Genomic DNA, 16,688 nt, shown 5'->3' on the forward strand with positions numbered 1-16,688 from the left:
CCCCCACAGCTCAACATAACAGCATGGCTTTATTTCCTATATTTCGTCTTCATACTTTTCTACTGGATGGTTAAGACCAAGGTAAAGCAGGAACTATGCAACAAGAGTTGTAAGCTGGATTATTTTCATCTGTAGGTGTTGCTCTTAGATCCCACCTTTGTTGCCATCATCGTCGATTATACTCTATCTGAATGAGTGGTCTAGGGCTGGGGATATAGCTCAGCGGCATAAGTGACTGCCTGGGAATGAGTCTGTTCTCTACACATGCCATCTTTTTTGGAGAAAAAGTATAAAACTATTTCTAGAATAAATGAAATTTTCTATCATATTTAACAGCTTCTATGGCAAGTTTTAAACGTACAGGAATATTTTCACTTAGTTTACATTCATTTAAGATCCAACCCTCTATTTTTTATTCCTCATTCCAGGTCCAGTGTTAACACTGCAGGTAATGGAATTTGTTTTAATCTTGTGTGTGTGTGTTTGTTTTTTTCTGATTGGCCTAGGTGTTAGAACAGAATACAAACTTCGAATAAAGGAAAAATTTCTCATTCTGGATAAGAATTCTTTGCTTGGAGAACCTTTTCACTTCTACTATGGCGCTTCTCAACAGCAGAAACTTCTGGAATGTTTGTTTCAAGTGAATGCAAGAGGAGATGAGCAACTCCAGACAGTGGTGCTTCGGGGAGCTGCTGGAGTTGGGAAAACAACTCTGATGAGAAAGGCAGTTTTACAATGGGCTGAGGAAAACCTTTATCAGCACAAATTTACTTATGTTTTTTATCTCAGTGGGAAAGAAATTAGCCAGGAGAAAGAGCAAAGCTTTGCTCAGTTGATCTCAAAGGACTGGCCTAGCACTGAAATCCCCATTGAAAAGATCCTGTCCCAGCCAAGTAATCTTCTATTTATTATTGATGGTTTTGATGAACTAAACTTTGCTTTTGAAGAACCTGAATTTGCACTGTGTGGTGACTGGACCCAAGTACACCCTGTGTCCTTCCTTATAAGTAGTTTGCTGAGGAAAGTGATGCTCCCTAAATCATCCTTATGGGTGACTGTAAGACACACAGCTTCTAACAGACTAAAGCGTTTGTTTAATCAGCGTTTGTTGAAGAGTCAGTGTTATGTAGATCTCAAAGGACTGTCCCAGGATCAAAGAAAAGAGTATATCTATCAGCTGTTTGAAGACGAGACCTGGGCCATGAATGCATTTGATTTAATAAGAAAGAATGAGGTACTTTTTAACATGTGCCACGTTCCCTCAGTGTGCCGTCTCATCTGTAATTGTCTAAAACAGCAAATGGAGACTAATAATGACATCACGAAGATATGCCAGACAGCTACAGCTGTGTTTACATGCTATCTCTCTAGTTTATTCTCACCCAGAGATGAGTATCTTCCTACGCTACCCAATGAAGTCCAATTGAGAAGCCTGTGCTGCTTAGCTGCCAAAGGCCTGTGGACTATGACACATGTACTTTATAAGAATGAACTCAGGAAGCATGGATTAACCACTTATGATACCTCAGTTTTTCTAGACATGAATGTTCTTCAAAAGGACATAGACTATGACAACTGCTATATATTCACCAATCTACATATTCAGGAATTTTTTGCCGCTATGTTCTACATACTGAGAAGTGATTGGGAAGATAGAGAGCATTCATCCCAGTTTTTTGAAGATTTGAACCTGTTACTTGAAAGTAAAAGTGATTGTGACCCCAATTTGACACAGCTAAAATGCTTTTTGTTCGGCCTTTTGAATGAAGACCTACTGAAACAACTGGAGGAAACTTTAAAGTGTCAAATGTCTCTGAAGATAAAATGGGAGATACTTCAATGGATAAAAGTACTAGGAGACAGAGACATTTCTCCATCAGATACAGTATTTCTGGACTTGTTTCACTATCTATATGAGACTCAAGATGAAGCATTTGTAGCCCAGGCAATGGGGAATTTCTCAAACGTTGTCATTAATATTTGTAGGGAAGCCCACTTGCTTGTGTCTTCATTCTGCCTTAAGCACTGCCGATGTTTGCAGACCCTTAAACTGGATGTGGTTATGATAAGGTCCAGCCCTGCAGCTGAAACTATGTAAGTGTATTGTCATTTCTCTGTAGATGCCCTGTGACAAGTAAGGATGACTTTGTCAGAAGGAGGAATTGCTTAGCTGGAGTTCCAGGATGGGATAACCCTTGAGAGTTGTTCTTCCTTGTAGAGAGGTGGTTAGATATTTAAAATCCTAATTGACCAGTTATGGGTGGTGAGGAACAGGAAAATCTGCCCTAAGATAGCTCTCCTGGCTTGAGGGAAATTTAAAGAAAAGGACTTGACTGAGAGTTTTTGGCAGCTCAATGGAATTAACCTTTAATCCTTAAAGGTTTGTAGTATAAGGTATAGACTTGCATACATTAGGGTAAGTGGAAATTTTGCATGCATTAGGGTATGAGCAACAATTTGAAACTTGAAAATTTAAGGGCCCAAAATTTCTTGTTGAGGGTGTACATGGATCATCTGTGTTAAAAGGCATTGTAGGTGAACTTGGTCTGTTCTACAAATCAACATCATAAGCTTTTCTTATTCACCCTTTGTCTATAGTATTTATATATAGTATGTGTGTAGCATCTGTACATAGGCAGTATTTGAATGTTATGTTTAACTTACTGTTTTGGTTTTATGAATTTAGAATGGTTTCTTTACCATTTGAGGTCTTAAAGTGTCATTCATTGCATTTAAGCTTTGAGAATCATTAGTGATTGAGTAGCTACTATGTATAAGACATGTTAGACCTTTAATATTTTAATATGAAAGCTACCAATTGTTAGGGACATTTATAATGTGAGATTCCTTATATTAATTTTTTATAGACAGCCCTGTTAAATGCACTTGTCAACAGGCCAGTTGGGGTAAGAAATATTTCCATTTTCTAAGATGAAGAAGCTGAAATGCATATTGATTAGTACATTGTCACTTTAGTGAATAGCGGATCTGTGTTGGGACTTGGGGAGGCTCTGTTCTAGAGCTTATGCTTATTCCTAGGCTGTCCTGTTTCATTGCTTGATCCCTTTCTTTGTTTATAGAGAGTATATTGGTAATATACCCAATAATTCGTACAGCATTTAAAGTTCAGTATTTTGTTGCCACTGAACCTGACTATTAATTTTCACATCCCTATTAAAAATATTTCCATTTTACAGAAAACTTAGAGCTTATGGAATTGATGTGACTTGTTTAAAATACAGCAAGTAAGTGGTAGAGCCACAATTCAAAACTTGTAGTTCTTAGTACCACATTACACTGAATCCTAATCTTACTCTTTGTGTATTTATTTTTTTGATATTGTTCCTTGAGTATTTGAAACTCTTTTCTGAGTCTCTTCCTTTCAGGTGAAGTGTTCCTAGTTTTATTTTTGTGTGTTGAGAAACCAGATGGCTGGGGGGAGGTATTGGCAAATGAAGCCTCTGGAATACCCGGAGGAAGTTGGCCTGTTTGACTGTGCCCATGGCAAAGCCACACTAAATTTCCTGCCATTTCCAAAGACCATTTACTTCAGTGTACCACCCTGTGAGAGTTTCCTTATAAATTATTTTCTTTTCTGATTATATAGGCAAGTAGATGATGATCATATCAGTCAATGCTGGCAAAATCTCTTCTCTGTGCTTAATACAAATGAACACTTGACAGAACTGGACTTGTGTCATAGCAACCTTGATGAGTTAATAATGAAGATTCTTCATCAAGAACTAAGGAATCCAAACTGTAAACTACAAAGACTCCTGTAAGTCTAACATAAAAAAACTGAGTAGTATTTATTCTGACTACTTTCTTCCCCTTCCACTTGTACTTGTCAGGGGAAACCAACAGTAAACAGTATTGTCATGACAATACATGACATTTTGGTTAAAGACCAATGAGTTACCCATAAGATCTATCACGTAGTGACCTGATAACTGTAGTAGTTTGTATAAGTACAGTCTGTTTGACATATAACGAGGAGGATGTTATTTGAGCAATGTGTCCATTACTTAAGTGACACATATGTGACTGTACTTACAATCTATAAATGTAGAATACTTTAAGAACATGAACAGAAAATGTCTGAGGATATGAAGCACAGCTAACTCATTCAAGAAAAGATTTTAAAGTAAGTAGCTTTTGACGTGGGTTTTTGAGGACTGGTTAGGAATTTTCCAGGGGAATAAAGGTACAGATCTAATATGTTCTAGGCAGGCCAATAAATCATTTTCAGATATGTTTTGAAACTATTTTTTCCAGGAAATGTTCAACAAAATAGTCATTAAGTGTGTGTTTAATAACTGTAACTGGCACCAAAAACAAGATAGAATATATTTTTGTCTCAAAATTTTATAGTAAGGCTGAGGATTTAATTCAGAGGCACAGCACCTGCGCAGCAAGTGTGAAGTTCTGAGTTCAATTCCCAGTGCAAAATAAGTTTCTGTTAAGTCCTGTCATGTTTCCTAATCCTAGAGGTAATTGTTTTCCAAATTGTCACCACAGAATAATTTCTTAGAAGTCACTTAGGTTGACTATAATACAGCATATGATTTGAAATTTTATCTTGAATTTGTAATAGTTTATTAATAGTATAAAAATACTAACTTATTTGTTCTCAAATGCCTGAGGATTTTTAAATGATTGGGTATTATGAATAAGGTTGCTTTGAATATTCCTTAGTCTTTTTCTTAAGGTGCAAACATGTATTTTAAGTTGGCTAGATGAGCTCAGTTTAGAGTGCCACAATTTGGTTTGGAACATACAAACATCATAATCAGGAGGGAGGCATTCGAACATTCTTTTGCCGCCCCGTCAGGCCTGATCTGGGAGATCACGTTGATGTTACAGAGCTTCTGTACATCCTGGTTGATATGCAGTACGTTGGGCTGCCAGAAAGTGGGTGCTGTGTGGCTTTTCTTTTTGTGGTTCCAGACTCCTTCAGGGCTGCTTTCTGGGGCTTTGAGGCCCTCGCTTTAGTTTCAGCTTTGCGAGGGGTGGAAACGTCCTTTACTTTTAGCTCCATCTTGGTGAAAAGGTTATGTTTTGGTGATGTACATGTTCATAGTTTGGGCTAATACCTGGGGGTAGAATAACTAGTTCATCTTTTATTTAAGATATAACCAAACAATTCAAGGTGACCCATCATTTTATAGTCCCAGTAGCAATGTGTGATGGTTCCAGGGGCTCATCTTGCTTACCTTTGCTGTTGGCAGTCTTTTCAAATTTTCTCTTAATTGGATTTGAGAGTCTCACTTTTTAACTTGCCTTTTTTTTTTTTTTTTTTGTACTAGAGATCAAACTCCAAACTTTGTGCTTGCTTAAGCCACTGAGCTATCTCCCCAGCCCGAGTGTCTTGCTTTGTAATGTACCCTTGTTTGCCTGGCTCTTGCTGTCTTCCTATTGGTTTTGCTAGGGAATAGAACTGATTTTACTTTCCTCTGTATGTCGTCATGTGTCCCAGGTCCCTTTGTACTTAGTAATAGGTATTAGATACAGAACAGATGATCAGTTATTGTTTTATTGTGAAAGCTTCCTCAGAATCTCAGTAATTTTGAGTTCTTACATTAGATTTAAGCAACTGTCAGTAGGCCTTCTCTTGACAGACAGGGCGAGGCAGCTGTGTATATTGTGATTAAGGGGTCCCTGGAAGTCATGTTCACTCATCTCTAAACCTCTCTCCCACATTGTTTTTTCATTGATTGTCACCAATACAAATAACTGATGCCTTCTCTTGAGTTAAATGGCTTCCTCTTAGAGTGTGTTTCTCAGACACCATGCTGACCGTTCACGGGCATTTGACCTTGCTCGGGTCTCTTTTTCCTAACAAATGAGACAGGGCCTTCAGTTTATATTTACCTTAGACACTTCTATGGGTGAGGATGGTTAGTGATGGACATAAATTATGTCTTCTATGTTCTCATGAGTGTATCGCTGGGGGTAGAGGTGTGGAGGATGAGAGATGGTAGTTGGCAGAAGGGTAAAGGTAGTCTTGGAAAGAGAGATTAATAGTTGGCAGTGCAAGTAGGCTGCATTTGGAACCAGCAGAGGTACTATAGAAGAATCATGTATCTAATGTTAGCAGAGTTAAGAGGTGTAAATGGAAAGAAATCCTGGAAAATTTAACTTCACGGGGGATCTGCCCCTTAGCTCAGTTCTTTAAGTGGCTGCTTCAACAAAGCAGTCAGGCTCAGGTTGCTGTGGTTCATCCCCACAACTCCAGCCAGCCAAACATGCCCTGAAGACATTCTGACCTAGCCCCCCTCCAAAAAAATATCCTTCTACCAGTTAACTTCACATTTTGCTTTGGATGGCCTCTGTAAAACTAACATTTGTGCATAAAATGATGTATCTTTCAACAATGCTTTTTTGCTAATGATGCATATAAAATAGTCAATGTGAATTGTCAATTTATTTTGGACTATTTAAAGAATACAGCTTTCTTCTTCTTTTTTTTTTTTTTTGGCAGAACTAGGGATTGAACTTGGGCCCTTGCACTTTCCAGGGAAGTGTTTATTCTACTGAGCCATCTCTCCAGGTCTCTATATTTAAAGAATACAGAACTACTGTGAATTAGTAAAATTACAGTATTTAGAATGGTCCTGATAATTTTGGTTAATCCTAAAATTGAGTTCAGAAGTCCCTTTCTGCCTTTCCTGATATCATACATTTTCCTTGAACGACAAGAGTGCCAGAAAATATAAATGGAAATCAATTGTAACTATGTTATTTTTCTAGGCAAGAACCTGATTGTTACCTGATCTAGGATATGTCTGATAGAAGATGAATGGGCTGCTGATATAGCTTAGTGGCCTAAGTGCCTGCTTGGGAAGCACAAGATCATGAGTTTGATCCCTAGTACCACAAAAAAAGAAAAAAAGTGAGAATATTCATAGAATATCTCAGACTTAGATGTAAAAAGAAAGGGCTGCTGTAGCCAGGAAAGGGGATGATTTTTTAATCCTTCTCTAAATGTCTCTTTAAGGCTGAGGTTTGTTGCTTTCCCTGATGGTTATCAAGATGTCTTTAGTTTCTTGACTCACAAGCAGAATCTGATGCATCTTGACCTGAAAGGAAGTAACACAGAGGATGACGGCGTAAAATTACTGTGCGAAGCTTTGAAACACCCAGAATGTAAACTACAAAATCTGGGGTAAGTCTTGAGTCTTTTATTCCACTGAGATTTTTTTTTTTCTGTCCCTTAGACTTGCAGCCTGGACTGGATGTTCTTAGACCTGCCTTACATCTAATTTTATGATATGGAGTCACAGGGATCAGTAAAATTGGGCTGATTTCCCCCTCGTAGGTCTTCTCGCTCCCACAATCCCCCACTGAAGACTTCTCTTTGTGTAATTCTGTGTCTCCATCTCCTAAGTGTGGAGAATATTATAAGCATGTAACATTTTTCATATTTTAGTACTGGAATACATTCACTGTATCTGTAAACGTTCATTGAAAGGGCTATTTGCCTTTCACTGATATCAGTGCTAGGACAGCCTCAATTTAGTTGGTTTTTTTTTTTTTTTTTTTTTTTTTTTTTTTTATGCTTAATCCTCAGGTTACAGTCGTGACTCAGAAAAGAGCCCAGAAGGTTTAGAAAAAACAGCGTGGCAGCCATAAGTTGCTGGTGCTCACCTGCTGCGAGTTCTCAGTGGTTGCCGTCTTGTTGGTTTTTCTTTCTCTGAGAGGATTAGCCACATTACTTTATCCTCATGTGACAGATCTCAGTATCTACAAATCAAAAAGTGTTACAGTAGGTTTTAAGGGATTTTTTTTAAATCCCTGGATTCAGTTCAGGGGGCCCAAGATTGAACGCTGATGCATCGGGGGTCAAGGTGGGTCCTCTTGGTGTGAGACAGTCTAGAATTCAGGGGTAGGAGAAATGAAGTGAAATCTGAAACAAGACCTTTCTGAAGGTAGACAGATGAGTTTGGTGGTATGGTATTGGTTATATAATTTTTAAAGTCTTGCCAGTTCTTAGAGGATGAAATCCACTTACATTAATCATGTTTGAAGTTTTTGGATAATTCTTGAATGTCAATTGACTACATTTGCTAGTGGGGCAGGTTTGGGTAGATAGTTTTACCAGTTTTGTGAAGTAGTTTTAGAATATTTTGAGGACTATGCCATAACCTGCACTTCTGGTCTGAGACCCAGTGAGAAGTAAGTTGCTGTGTGGATTTTTTTTTTTTTTTTTTTTTTTTTTCCTTTGTGGAACCAGGGATTGAACTCGGGCCTTTGCGTTTGCCAGGGAAGCGCTTATTTCATTGAGCCATCTCTCTGGCCCTAGTCCCTGGTTTTTATGCGTTTATTCCATTGAGCCATCTCCCCGGCCCTAGTCGCTGGTTTTTATGTCTTTAACATTTGTAGCCAAAGGCCTGCCAGGAGAAATTCAAACCGATTCTTTTTTTTTTTTTTTTTTTTTTTTTTAAACAGGGCTTCTCTATATAGTTCAGGCTGCCCCTGAGCTAACTGTATAGATCAGGCTGGCCTTGAACTTGCAGCAGTCCTCCTGTCTCAGCCTCCCATAGTGCTAGAATTATAGGCACCAAACTGATTTTACTGATGCCTGCAGTTTCATACTGAAAACAGTGTTTATCCTTATCTTACCTAATAGTCTTTGCCTAAAGGTTCTCTAAACCCATGGATTAAAAGATTAAGGATTAAGTTTTCCTATTCTTAATACCTCAAAATGGCAGTTAAACTCTGACATGAGTTTTGGAGGATGCAAACTATATTTAAACCATAGTTATTTTTTATTTATGCATAAAAGATGAAGGTAAGAATGACCTTTTTCCTGACCTAACAATCTTTTCCATTGATATAATTTAGAACTTTATAAATATTTTGATGTTATGAGTGACACGTTATTAAAATGACAATAAGTTATAAAAACCACCCTTAACTATTAAGTTTATAAGACAATTTCTAAAATCCAGGTATGATCTTTTTGTTACAGTAAGACAAAATATTTTCTGGCTTGTAATACTATATATATTTTTACATTTTATTTATTTTATGTATTTAGTACAGGGTCTCACACAGATCAGACTTGTAGTGATCCTTCCTGTTTTTCAGCCCCCCAAGGGCAGAGATTACAGGCACATGCCACCATGCCCAGTCTCATTTCCTGCCTCAGCACTCCCCGGGGGCAGGGCAGGCACAGCAGGCTGGGGATCGAACCCCTGGCCCCTGCTTCTGCCTAAGCAAGCACTTTAATCTGCTGAGCTATCTGGCTGGCCCAAATTTTCTTTTTTTAAAGAATACAAAATAGTATTAAAATACAAAATAGTATTAATACAGTATTAAAAAATTACAGATACAGAATTTTACTAACCAGAATGTCAATCCAACAGTATTTGTTGTATTACATAGCGTTGTCCAGAATACCAGATATATGCATGCTAAATTGGAAAAACAAAGTTGTAATGAATTGAGAGAAAAGGGGAATAAAAACCTAACTGCGCTTTTCTGTAGACCAGCAGAAATCCACAGTACAATTATCCAAACCATTTAGCTTATATACATCTCTTTCCCCCACTCCCTCTTCTGTTCTTCTCCTCTCAGTAATTCCTTCCCTTTGAATAGATTCTTTCCCTCTTTAGTGTCTATTATGACCTTCAGATTTGATTTTCTTTCAGGTTCTTACACTAGCAAGATCATACAGTGTTTGCACATGTGGGTCCAATCTACTTAAGAGTACAGTCTCCAGTTTCATCCTTTAGCTATAAAAGACTGAAATTTATCCTTTCACAGCTGAGTAATATTCCACTGTGTGAAAATACATCTTTATCCATTCCTCTAGTTGATAGGCATTTGGCTTGCTTCCAAGATTAAACTATGAAAAATTGTACTGCTATAACCACGTGTGTGCATAAATCACTGTGGTATGTTTTCAGTTCTGGAAAAGTACCCAAGAGGGGAATAGCTGGATTGAATGAGACCTCCAGTCGTAGCTTTTTGAAGACTCCACGGTGAATGGAGTTGTACCAATCCACACTCCCACTGACAGTGGAGATTCCTTTTTCCCCCACAGCCCCTGAGATATCTTGCCAGACCCAAATTATCAGAATTTTTATTCTGTTCCTCTTTTACTATGACTTTCAAGAGCGTCCAATGATCACTGGTTATAATGCTTTTCCTACGTAGCTCTTAATTTTGTCATTTTAAACTTTTTCCTGTTTTCTCTAGTTTCTCATTTTCCATTTGCTTTGACTTGGCTTTTTTTTCTCTTCAAATCTAATCAGAAAGGATGTTTGGCCCTCTCTATCCTCTGTTCTAGTTAGAGGAAATTCCTCCCCGATTCCAAAAGAATTTACCATTTCAAAGTATTTTAAAATGTTTCATGTTACCATTTTAAGGTATTTAAAAATGTTTCATGTGTATTTTCATTAAGGACTTGGGGAGATTGGGGATGGAAGAGGCAAGTTTCCTCCTGTGCCCTTTTTAGCTCTTTTATCAGAGCTTTACATGTTAAAAAACTTGCTCTCTGTAGGAAAGCTGGATATTCAGGCACAGTTCCCAGAACTGGGAGAGCCTTACACTCTGGCTGTGTACATGTGGCTGTAATTCTCTGGGATGTGGTCATTCCTGTTCCATTATTTTCTAGGTTGGAGGCCTGCAACCTAACCTCAGTTTGTTGTCAAGATATAGCTAAGGCTCTCATCAAAAGCAAAAGCCTGGTATTCTTGAACTTGTCAACCAATACTCTGCATGATGATGGAGTAAAGTTCTTATGTGAGGCCTTGGGACATCCAGAGTGTTACCTACGGAGACTGTCGTGAGTCAGCTTTTTATATAGCTGAATTGTGATTTGAATGCAGAAAATGTTTGGGTCCTGATAATAAATGAATTGCAATTCTGCATGAATTTTTTTTCCATGTACCCTCTATTATGACCTTTACTTTGTTCCAATGTTTCTGTTTTTGGATTTTCAGGGGGTGGTGATGGTTGTTTCTTTTGGTGCTGGGAATGTAACTCGGGATCTTGTACGTACTCAAGACATCCTCTATCATTGAGCTCAACCTCAGCCCTTCCTTTCTCTTAACTTTTGGCAATTCTTTCCTACTTGGTTGACCTTATTTTTATTTTTTTACAATCATCTATTTGTATTTTATTTCATACTATCTCATGTATGGCTGATATAATTCACAATTTAGGTTTGCTGAGGTTCTATGGTAGAGATACGGGGGTTCTGAATGCCAGCTCATTTCCTTGTGTGGAGAGGCATCAGCCTGGAGAATCAATGAATCCCTTCCCTTGTATTTCTCCTTCAGGTTAGAAAGCTGTGGCCTCACAGAAGTGAGTTGTGAGGATCTGTCTTCGGCTCTTATCAGAAATAAGAGCCTGACACATTTATGCTTGGCAGACAATTCAGTGGGAGATCGTGGAATAAAGCTTTTAAGTGCTGCCCTGAAACATCCAGAGTGTACTCTGCAGAGCCTTGTGTGAGTGTGCTATTTATCCTCCTTTCAATGTAATATACCGTTTGAAAGATATTTAAAATACTGCAACCCCCGAGGTTCAAGTACTGGCAATTGAATCCCCAATGTAGTACATGGTGTTGAGAGGTGTAGGATCTTTTAAGAGGTAATTAATTCCCAAGGGCAGTGAGTTAACAGCATTTCAGGAATGATTCCTCACAAAAGGACAAGTTCAGACCCCCTTTTCTCTTACATTTGTGCCCTTTTGCCCTTTTTCTTGGCATGGGATGATGTAGCTAGAGGGTTATCAGACATCCAGAGTGTCACCTAGAGATTGTCACGAGTCCATTTTTGTTTATGTAGCTAAACTGATTTCAATTGTCACAGCCCCTCATCTTAAACCTCCTAGCCTCCGTGCCATGAGAAATTTATTTTCATTATAAATACCAAGTCTCAGGTATTCTGGAACACCAAGGCGAGGCAAGTGAAAGTGTATCAGGAACAAATTCTCCTTTTTTTATCCTTATGGTGATGGTCCAACTAATCTGTCATTGTCTTTATTCTAGACCCTATGCTACAGTTATGTTACTTGTACAACAGCACCTGATGGTGGCAAATTGACACTTGAATTCTAGGTGCCTCACAGTACAGGTTAGGAAATATAGAACTTGTCTAACGTTTCACAAGAAAATGAATTATAGAGTTGAAATCTGCCACCTCTCCAACTCTATAATCTGGGATTAAAGCAAGTAAATAAATATAAATACCATTGAACAGAAATAATTGCACTCCCTTATATAGCTGGATTACTATTCAGTTTTTCTAGTCATGAATTGATGTGCCAGAGATTTATTTTGTCAGCGGTATTATTGCCCTCCAGATTATTTATATCCCTGATAGCAGTCTAGCGGTCTGCTGTGTAGTACTTCATTGGATAGCTACAATCTTTTTTTTTTTTTTTTTTGGTACTGGGGATTGAACTCGGGACCTTACGCTTGCTAGGTAGCAAGCACTTTTCCTGCTGAGCTATCTCACCATCCCCTAGCTATAATTTTTCTGATCATTATTGAAAATCAACTTTTAAAGTAATATGATGAACATGTTTTCAATTATTTTGGGCCTTTTATATTTAGGAATTGCTTCTTTATAGGCTGGATAGGCTATTTGAGTTTTTGTTATATAATTATTAATATAACATATACTTTATTTTTTATATATTAGAGTTCCCTAACATGTTGCTTTATTTTCAGCTTGCTTTAGTCTTTTTCAAAATAAGGTCTAAATTTTTTTTGTGAAGTCAGATACCTCTCATGACTTCTAAAGGCATTCTATAATTGGAAATATATTTTAAAATCCATTTATATGCTCATACACTTTATGGTTTAATTTTTAAAATTTGCATGTTAAATTATTCCAAAGTTTTTATAAGGCTTATACTTATCCCATATATATTCTATCTGTTGTATGAAAATCATTAATGGCATGTCATTTTCTTATTGACTTTAAGTGCATTTTTACTACACAAAGAATATTTAGTGCTCCTACTTTCCTTCATCTTCCTGCTGCTGTATTCTATGTATTTTTCTGTAACAGTATTATATACAACTCATATAAAAAAAGGTTGTTTGAAGGGCTGGCCAAATAGCTCAGTGGATTAAAGCATCCGCTTAGGCAGATGCAGTGGCTGGGGTTCGATTCCCCAGAGTGCCATGCTGGCCCTGCCCCCAGGGTGCGCTGAGAGAGCGACTGAGACTGGGCGTGGTGGTGTGCACCTGTAATCCAGCTCTTGGGAAGCTGAATACAGGTGAATCACTATGAGTCCAATCTACGTAGTGAGACTCTTACTAAAATACTATAAATTGAACAACTTTTTTTTTTGTAAGAAAATCTGAAAAACATAAATCTAGTTTGTAACTAATGTAATCTAAGTGTGTCCTGTGAGACAGGTGGTCCACTAGGGTGTCTGACCTCAGGTAGAATGTTGTTGACAAGTAGTAAGAACTCATAATACGAGACCTTCCAAAGATGGACCTCTCTAGACAGTAAACAATGATGCTGTGTTTCCTCCTATTGTCCTTCCTATAGGCTGAGGCGTTGTCATTTCACTCCGATTAGCAGTGAATATCTCTCATCTTCTCTTCTATACAACAAGAGTCTGATACATCTGGATCTGGGATCAAACGATCTTCAAGATGATGGACTAGCCGTTCTGTGTAATGTCTTTCAGCAGTCAAACAGTAATCTTCAGGACTTGGAGTAGGTTTTCTGACTCCTTTTGGCTAGTCTCAACTAGGAATTGTCTGTATGGGTGGGGAAGGTATGGAGAAGAAGGCTGAGAATGAAATAGAAAAGAGTATAGAGCTGACTTTTTCTGATTGTGACAATCTGGGGAATTCTGCTCGTCAGATCTTTTAATAGAGTCACCATAGCAATTAAAACCAGTTTCCCTCGGGTAAGGATCTGGAGGCATCAGGATGAATAGGAGCAATATTAGTTTTTCTTGATTGTGCCCTAGTGAGCAATCTACTGGTGTTCTCTACTTTATGCAGTTGGAACTGAGCTACATCAGCTTTTCATGCAGGGCTATGTTTAAACTTGGGTGTATAATTAGGTGAATTTTCAAAAAACCGGATTTTCAAATGTATCCTATTTTTTACATGCAACTTTTTTTTTTCATTTTATTTACTTTTGTTGAGTTGGTTACCGTCATTTTTATTCCTCTGTTCTGCGTGTAACCTATGCATAGCCCTTGTGTCTGTCATTGTGATTATTATGTAGACATAACTTTGGTTTCCAAGAATATTTCAGAAAACATTTAAATGTCTATTTTAAATCTTACTTCAATAGCTAAATATTTAATATTTCACTGTAAATATTGTGGCTGGAATGAAGGAAGTCAGAGGTAGCAATTTCAGCTTTTGCATTAGGGTCTGTTGTGGGACTAGAAGCATAGGTAAGTCATTAAGGACTTAAATTATAGACCTAAGTGTCTTGTTACACCCAGAACTGTTTCTTACTGAATTGACTCATTACAACTAAACTCCCAAATAAGTTTACTAGTGTATTATGACATCTATAAACACTAAAATTGAGCTCTCTGATATAATAAACACTTGTAGTTCCTTAAGGGAAATATGTATATACGGAGTATTATGTGAACCTCTGAAATTTCCTTGATTAAGTTGAAGACAGTTTTATTAAATGGATAATATCATGAAATCCAATTCTTTTATTTCAACTAGAGATACAATGTTTAAGTGACCTTATATACTCAAGGGCTTTCCTCAGTTCCCCTTTTCTTAGTGTTGCTGTAAATACATAAACAAAATCATCCTTTTCTTAATGAACATAATGGTCTCTAAGCAAGAAAGAGATTCAAATCCCTGGGCAGCCCTCCTAGGAAGAAACTAAGCCTCATAATTGTCAGGCTCATTTCTCTTTCTTGCAGATTGATGGGTTGTGTTCTCACTACTGCATGTTGTCCTGATTTGGCTTCTGCAATTCTGAACAGCCCAAACCTATTAAACCTAGATCTTGGGTACAATGACTTGCAGGATGAAGGAGTGAAAATACTGTGCGAAGCTTTGAGAAATCCAAACTGCAGTATTCAGAGTCTTGGGTGAGTTGTTTTCAATTAGGAAAACGATACCTGTTTGGCTAGTTGTTTCATATGTGGCAAGAGAATGAAAAAGGGTGTGAGAAGGCAATTTACTGTAGGAAATCTGAATTTCAAGTAAATGGGTCAATACATTCCATGTTCTTTGGTATATGAGCCACATTTATTTGTATCTTAGTGACACACAAATGACAATTATTTTGTGGGCCCCATATTCTTCAAAGATTCCATTTGTCCCTAAATTGAAGTTTTTATTAGTGATCTTGTATCTGTAAAATACTATGTAAGTTACCAAGGATCTTGCAGTTTAATAAATTCTCTCACCCAATGTTCTGGGCACCACTTAGGTTCAGTCCTACATTTAATTTTTTACTTTTGAATTAATACTGGCTGGTACCTATACAACATGAATGTGCTGCCTATGTGGGAATCCCAGACAGAGGTTTCAACCTTTAGGATTTTAAGCCTTGTAGAAAAATTGTCCGTGACTCCTCGGAGAAGGTGCTGCCATTATTGTTTCCATTGGCTACTTACATAGTTTATCATAACAATGGTATTTTAACTGGTGGGTCTGAGATTTAATTTTATCTTTGACCTATAAAATAGCCTGTTACTGTTTCATGGGTACTAGCAGAAAACACAAGATTCCCATTAGAGGCAAAGGACTTTATTACTAATAGCATTGAGTATGAACATAGGATTTTTGTGTTAGTTCCCTTTGGCCCCCAGCTCTCACTAGGCTGTCATGGAGGGCCCACATGGATGCCTGAACATTGAATGGAATAACAAGTGATAAGCTGCCACTTTTTCCTGGTGAAATACCTTGTGCTTCAAGGCTGCTCCTTACATGCAAGGCCCTGGAAATTGGTCTAGGTAGATTCGTTGGAGCCTTGCTATTTGGTTAGCAAATGTGTAGGAGCGTGAAAGACCAATGGAAGTGTGCTCCCAACAGTGTCCGCGCCCTGTCCCTGTACAGCAGTCTTGGATTCTGGTAAATTGGGCCACTCTTGTTAATATGACCAAGGGACTGGAACCAGAGTTTTTCAATTAATCTCATATGCCCTTTAATTATGGCTGTAATTGGTAATACTGCAAGTACAGGAGGCCAACTTGAACTGATTTCAATCATGACCCTATGGTCTTGAACTCAGCCAACTAAGTCCCAAGGAGGTTTAACAGGTCTATTATGACCACAAAGGAATTGAGCATGATATGTTGATCTGTGGTGTCAGTGAAACTGAAAAAGGACAAAACATAGGCCAGAAGCAACCCAGGTTCCCAGGAAGGACATTCAGTGGCTTGCTGTTCCCTCCCAAGATATGTATAAGCCAGAGGAGCATAGGACACTCTTAACTGGGATATGCTGTTATGTTTGGTTTGTGCTCGCATTACGCTGGTTTGGTTACTCTGTAGTCAAACTGGAAATTACAGCTGCCTAGGGGCTGGGGAGATGGCTCAGTGGAATAAGCACTTCCCTGGCTAAGCGCAAGGGCCTGAGTTCAATCCCCAGTTCTGCAAAAAAAAAAAAAAAAAAATTACAGCTGCCTCACTGGCCTTAGATGGCCTTAGAGGGACAAGCTTATAATTCGTATCAGCCAAAATGAAACTGTGCTGGGGTCATAATCGTACACACATGA

The 16,688-nt window shown here is 38.0% G+C and overlaps 1 protein-coding gene across 1 annotated transcript in view; it reads left to right on the forward strand.

The window, feature by feature from the left end:
• Nlrp14 (NLR family pyrin domain containing 14) overlaps nt 1-16,688 on the forward strand; it is a 37,586-nt gene that overhangs the window by 4,059 nt on the left and 16,839 nt on the right. The window contains exons 3-9 of the mRNA XM_023708136.1: nt 507-2,094; nt 3,632-3,778; nt 6,998-7,165; nt 10,622-10,792; nt 11,289-11,459; nt 13,521-13,691; nt 14,884-15,054. Coding sequence (XP_023563904.1) covers nt 507-2,094; nt 3,632-3,778; nt 6,998-7,165; nt 10,622-10,792; nt 11,289-11,459; nt 13,521-13,691; nt 14,884-15,054 — 2,587 coding nt within the window. The remainder of the gene's footprint in view (nt 1-506; nt 2,095-3,631; nt 3,779-6,997; nt 7,166-10,621; nt 10,793-11,288; nt 11,460-13,520; nt 13,692-14,883; nt 15,055-16,688) is intronic.

This window comes from Octodon degus, unplaced genomic scaffold, assembly GCF_000260255.1.
Source record: "Octodon degus isolate 3935 unplaced genomic scaffold, OctDeg1.0 scaffold00334, whole genome shotgun sequence".
Lineage (NCBI taxonomy): Eukaryota > Metazoa > Chordata > Mammalia > Rodentia > Octodontidae > Octodon > Octodon degus.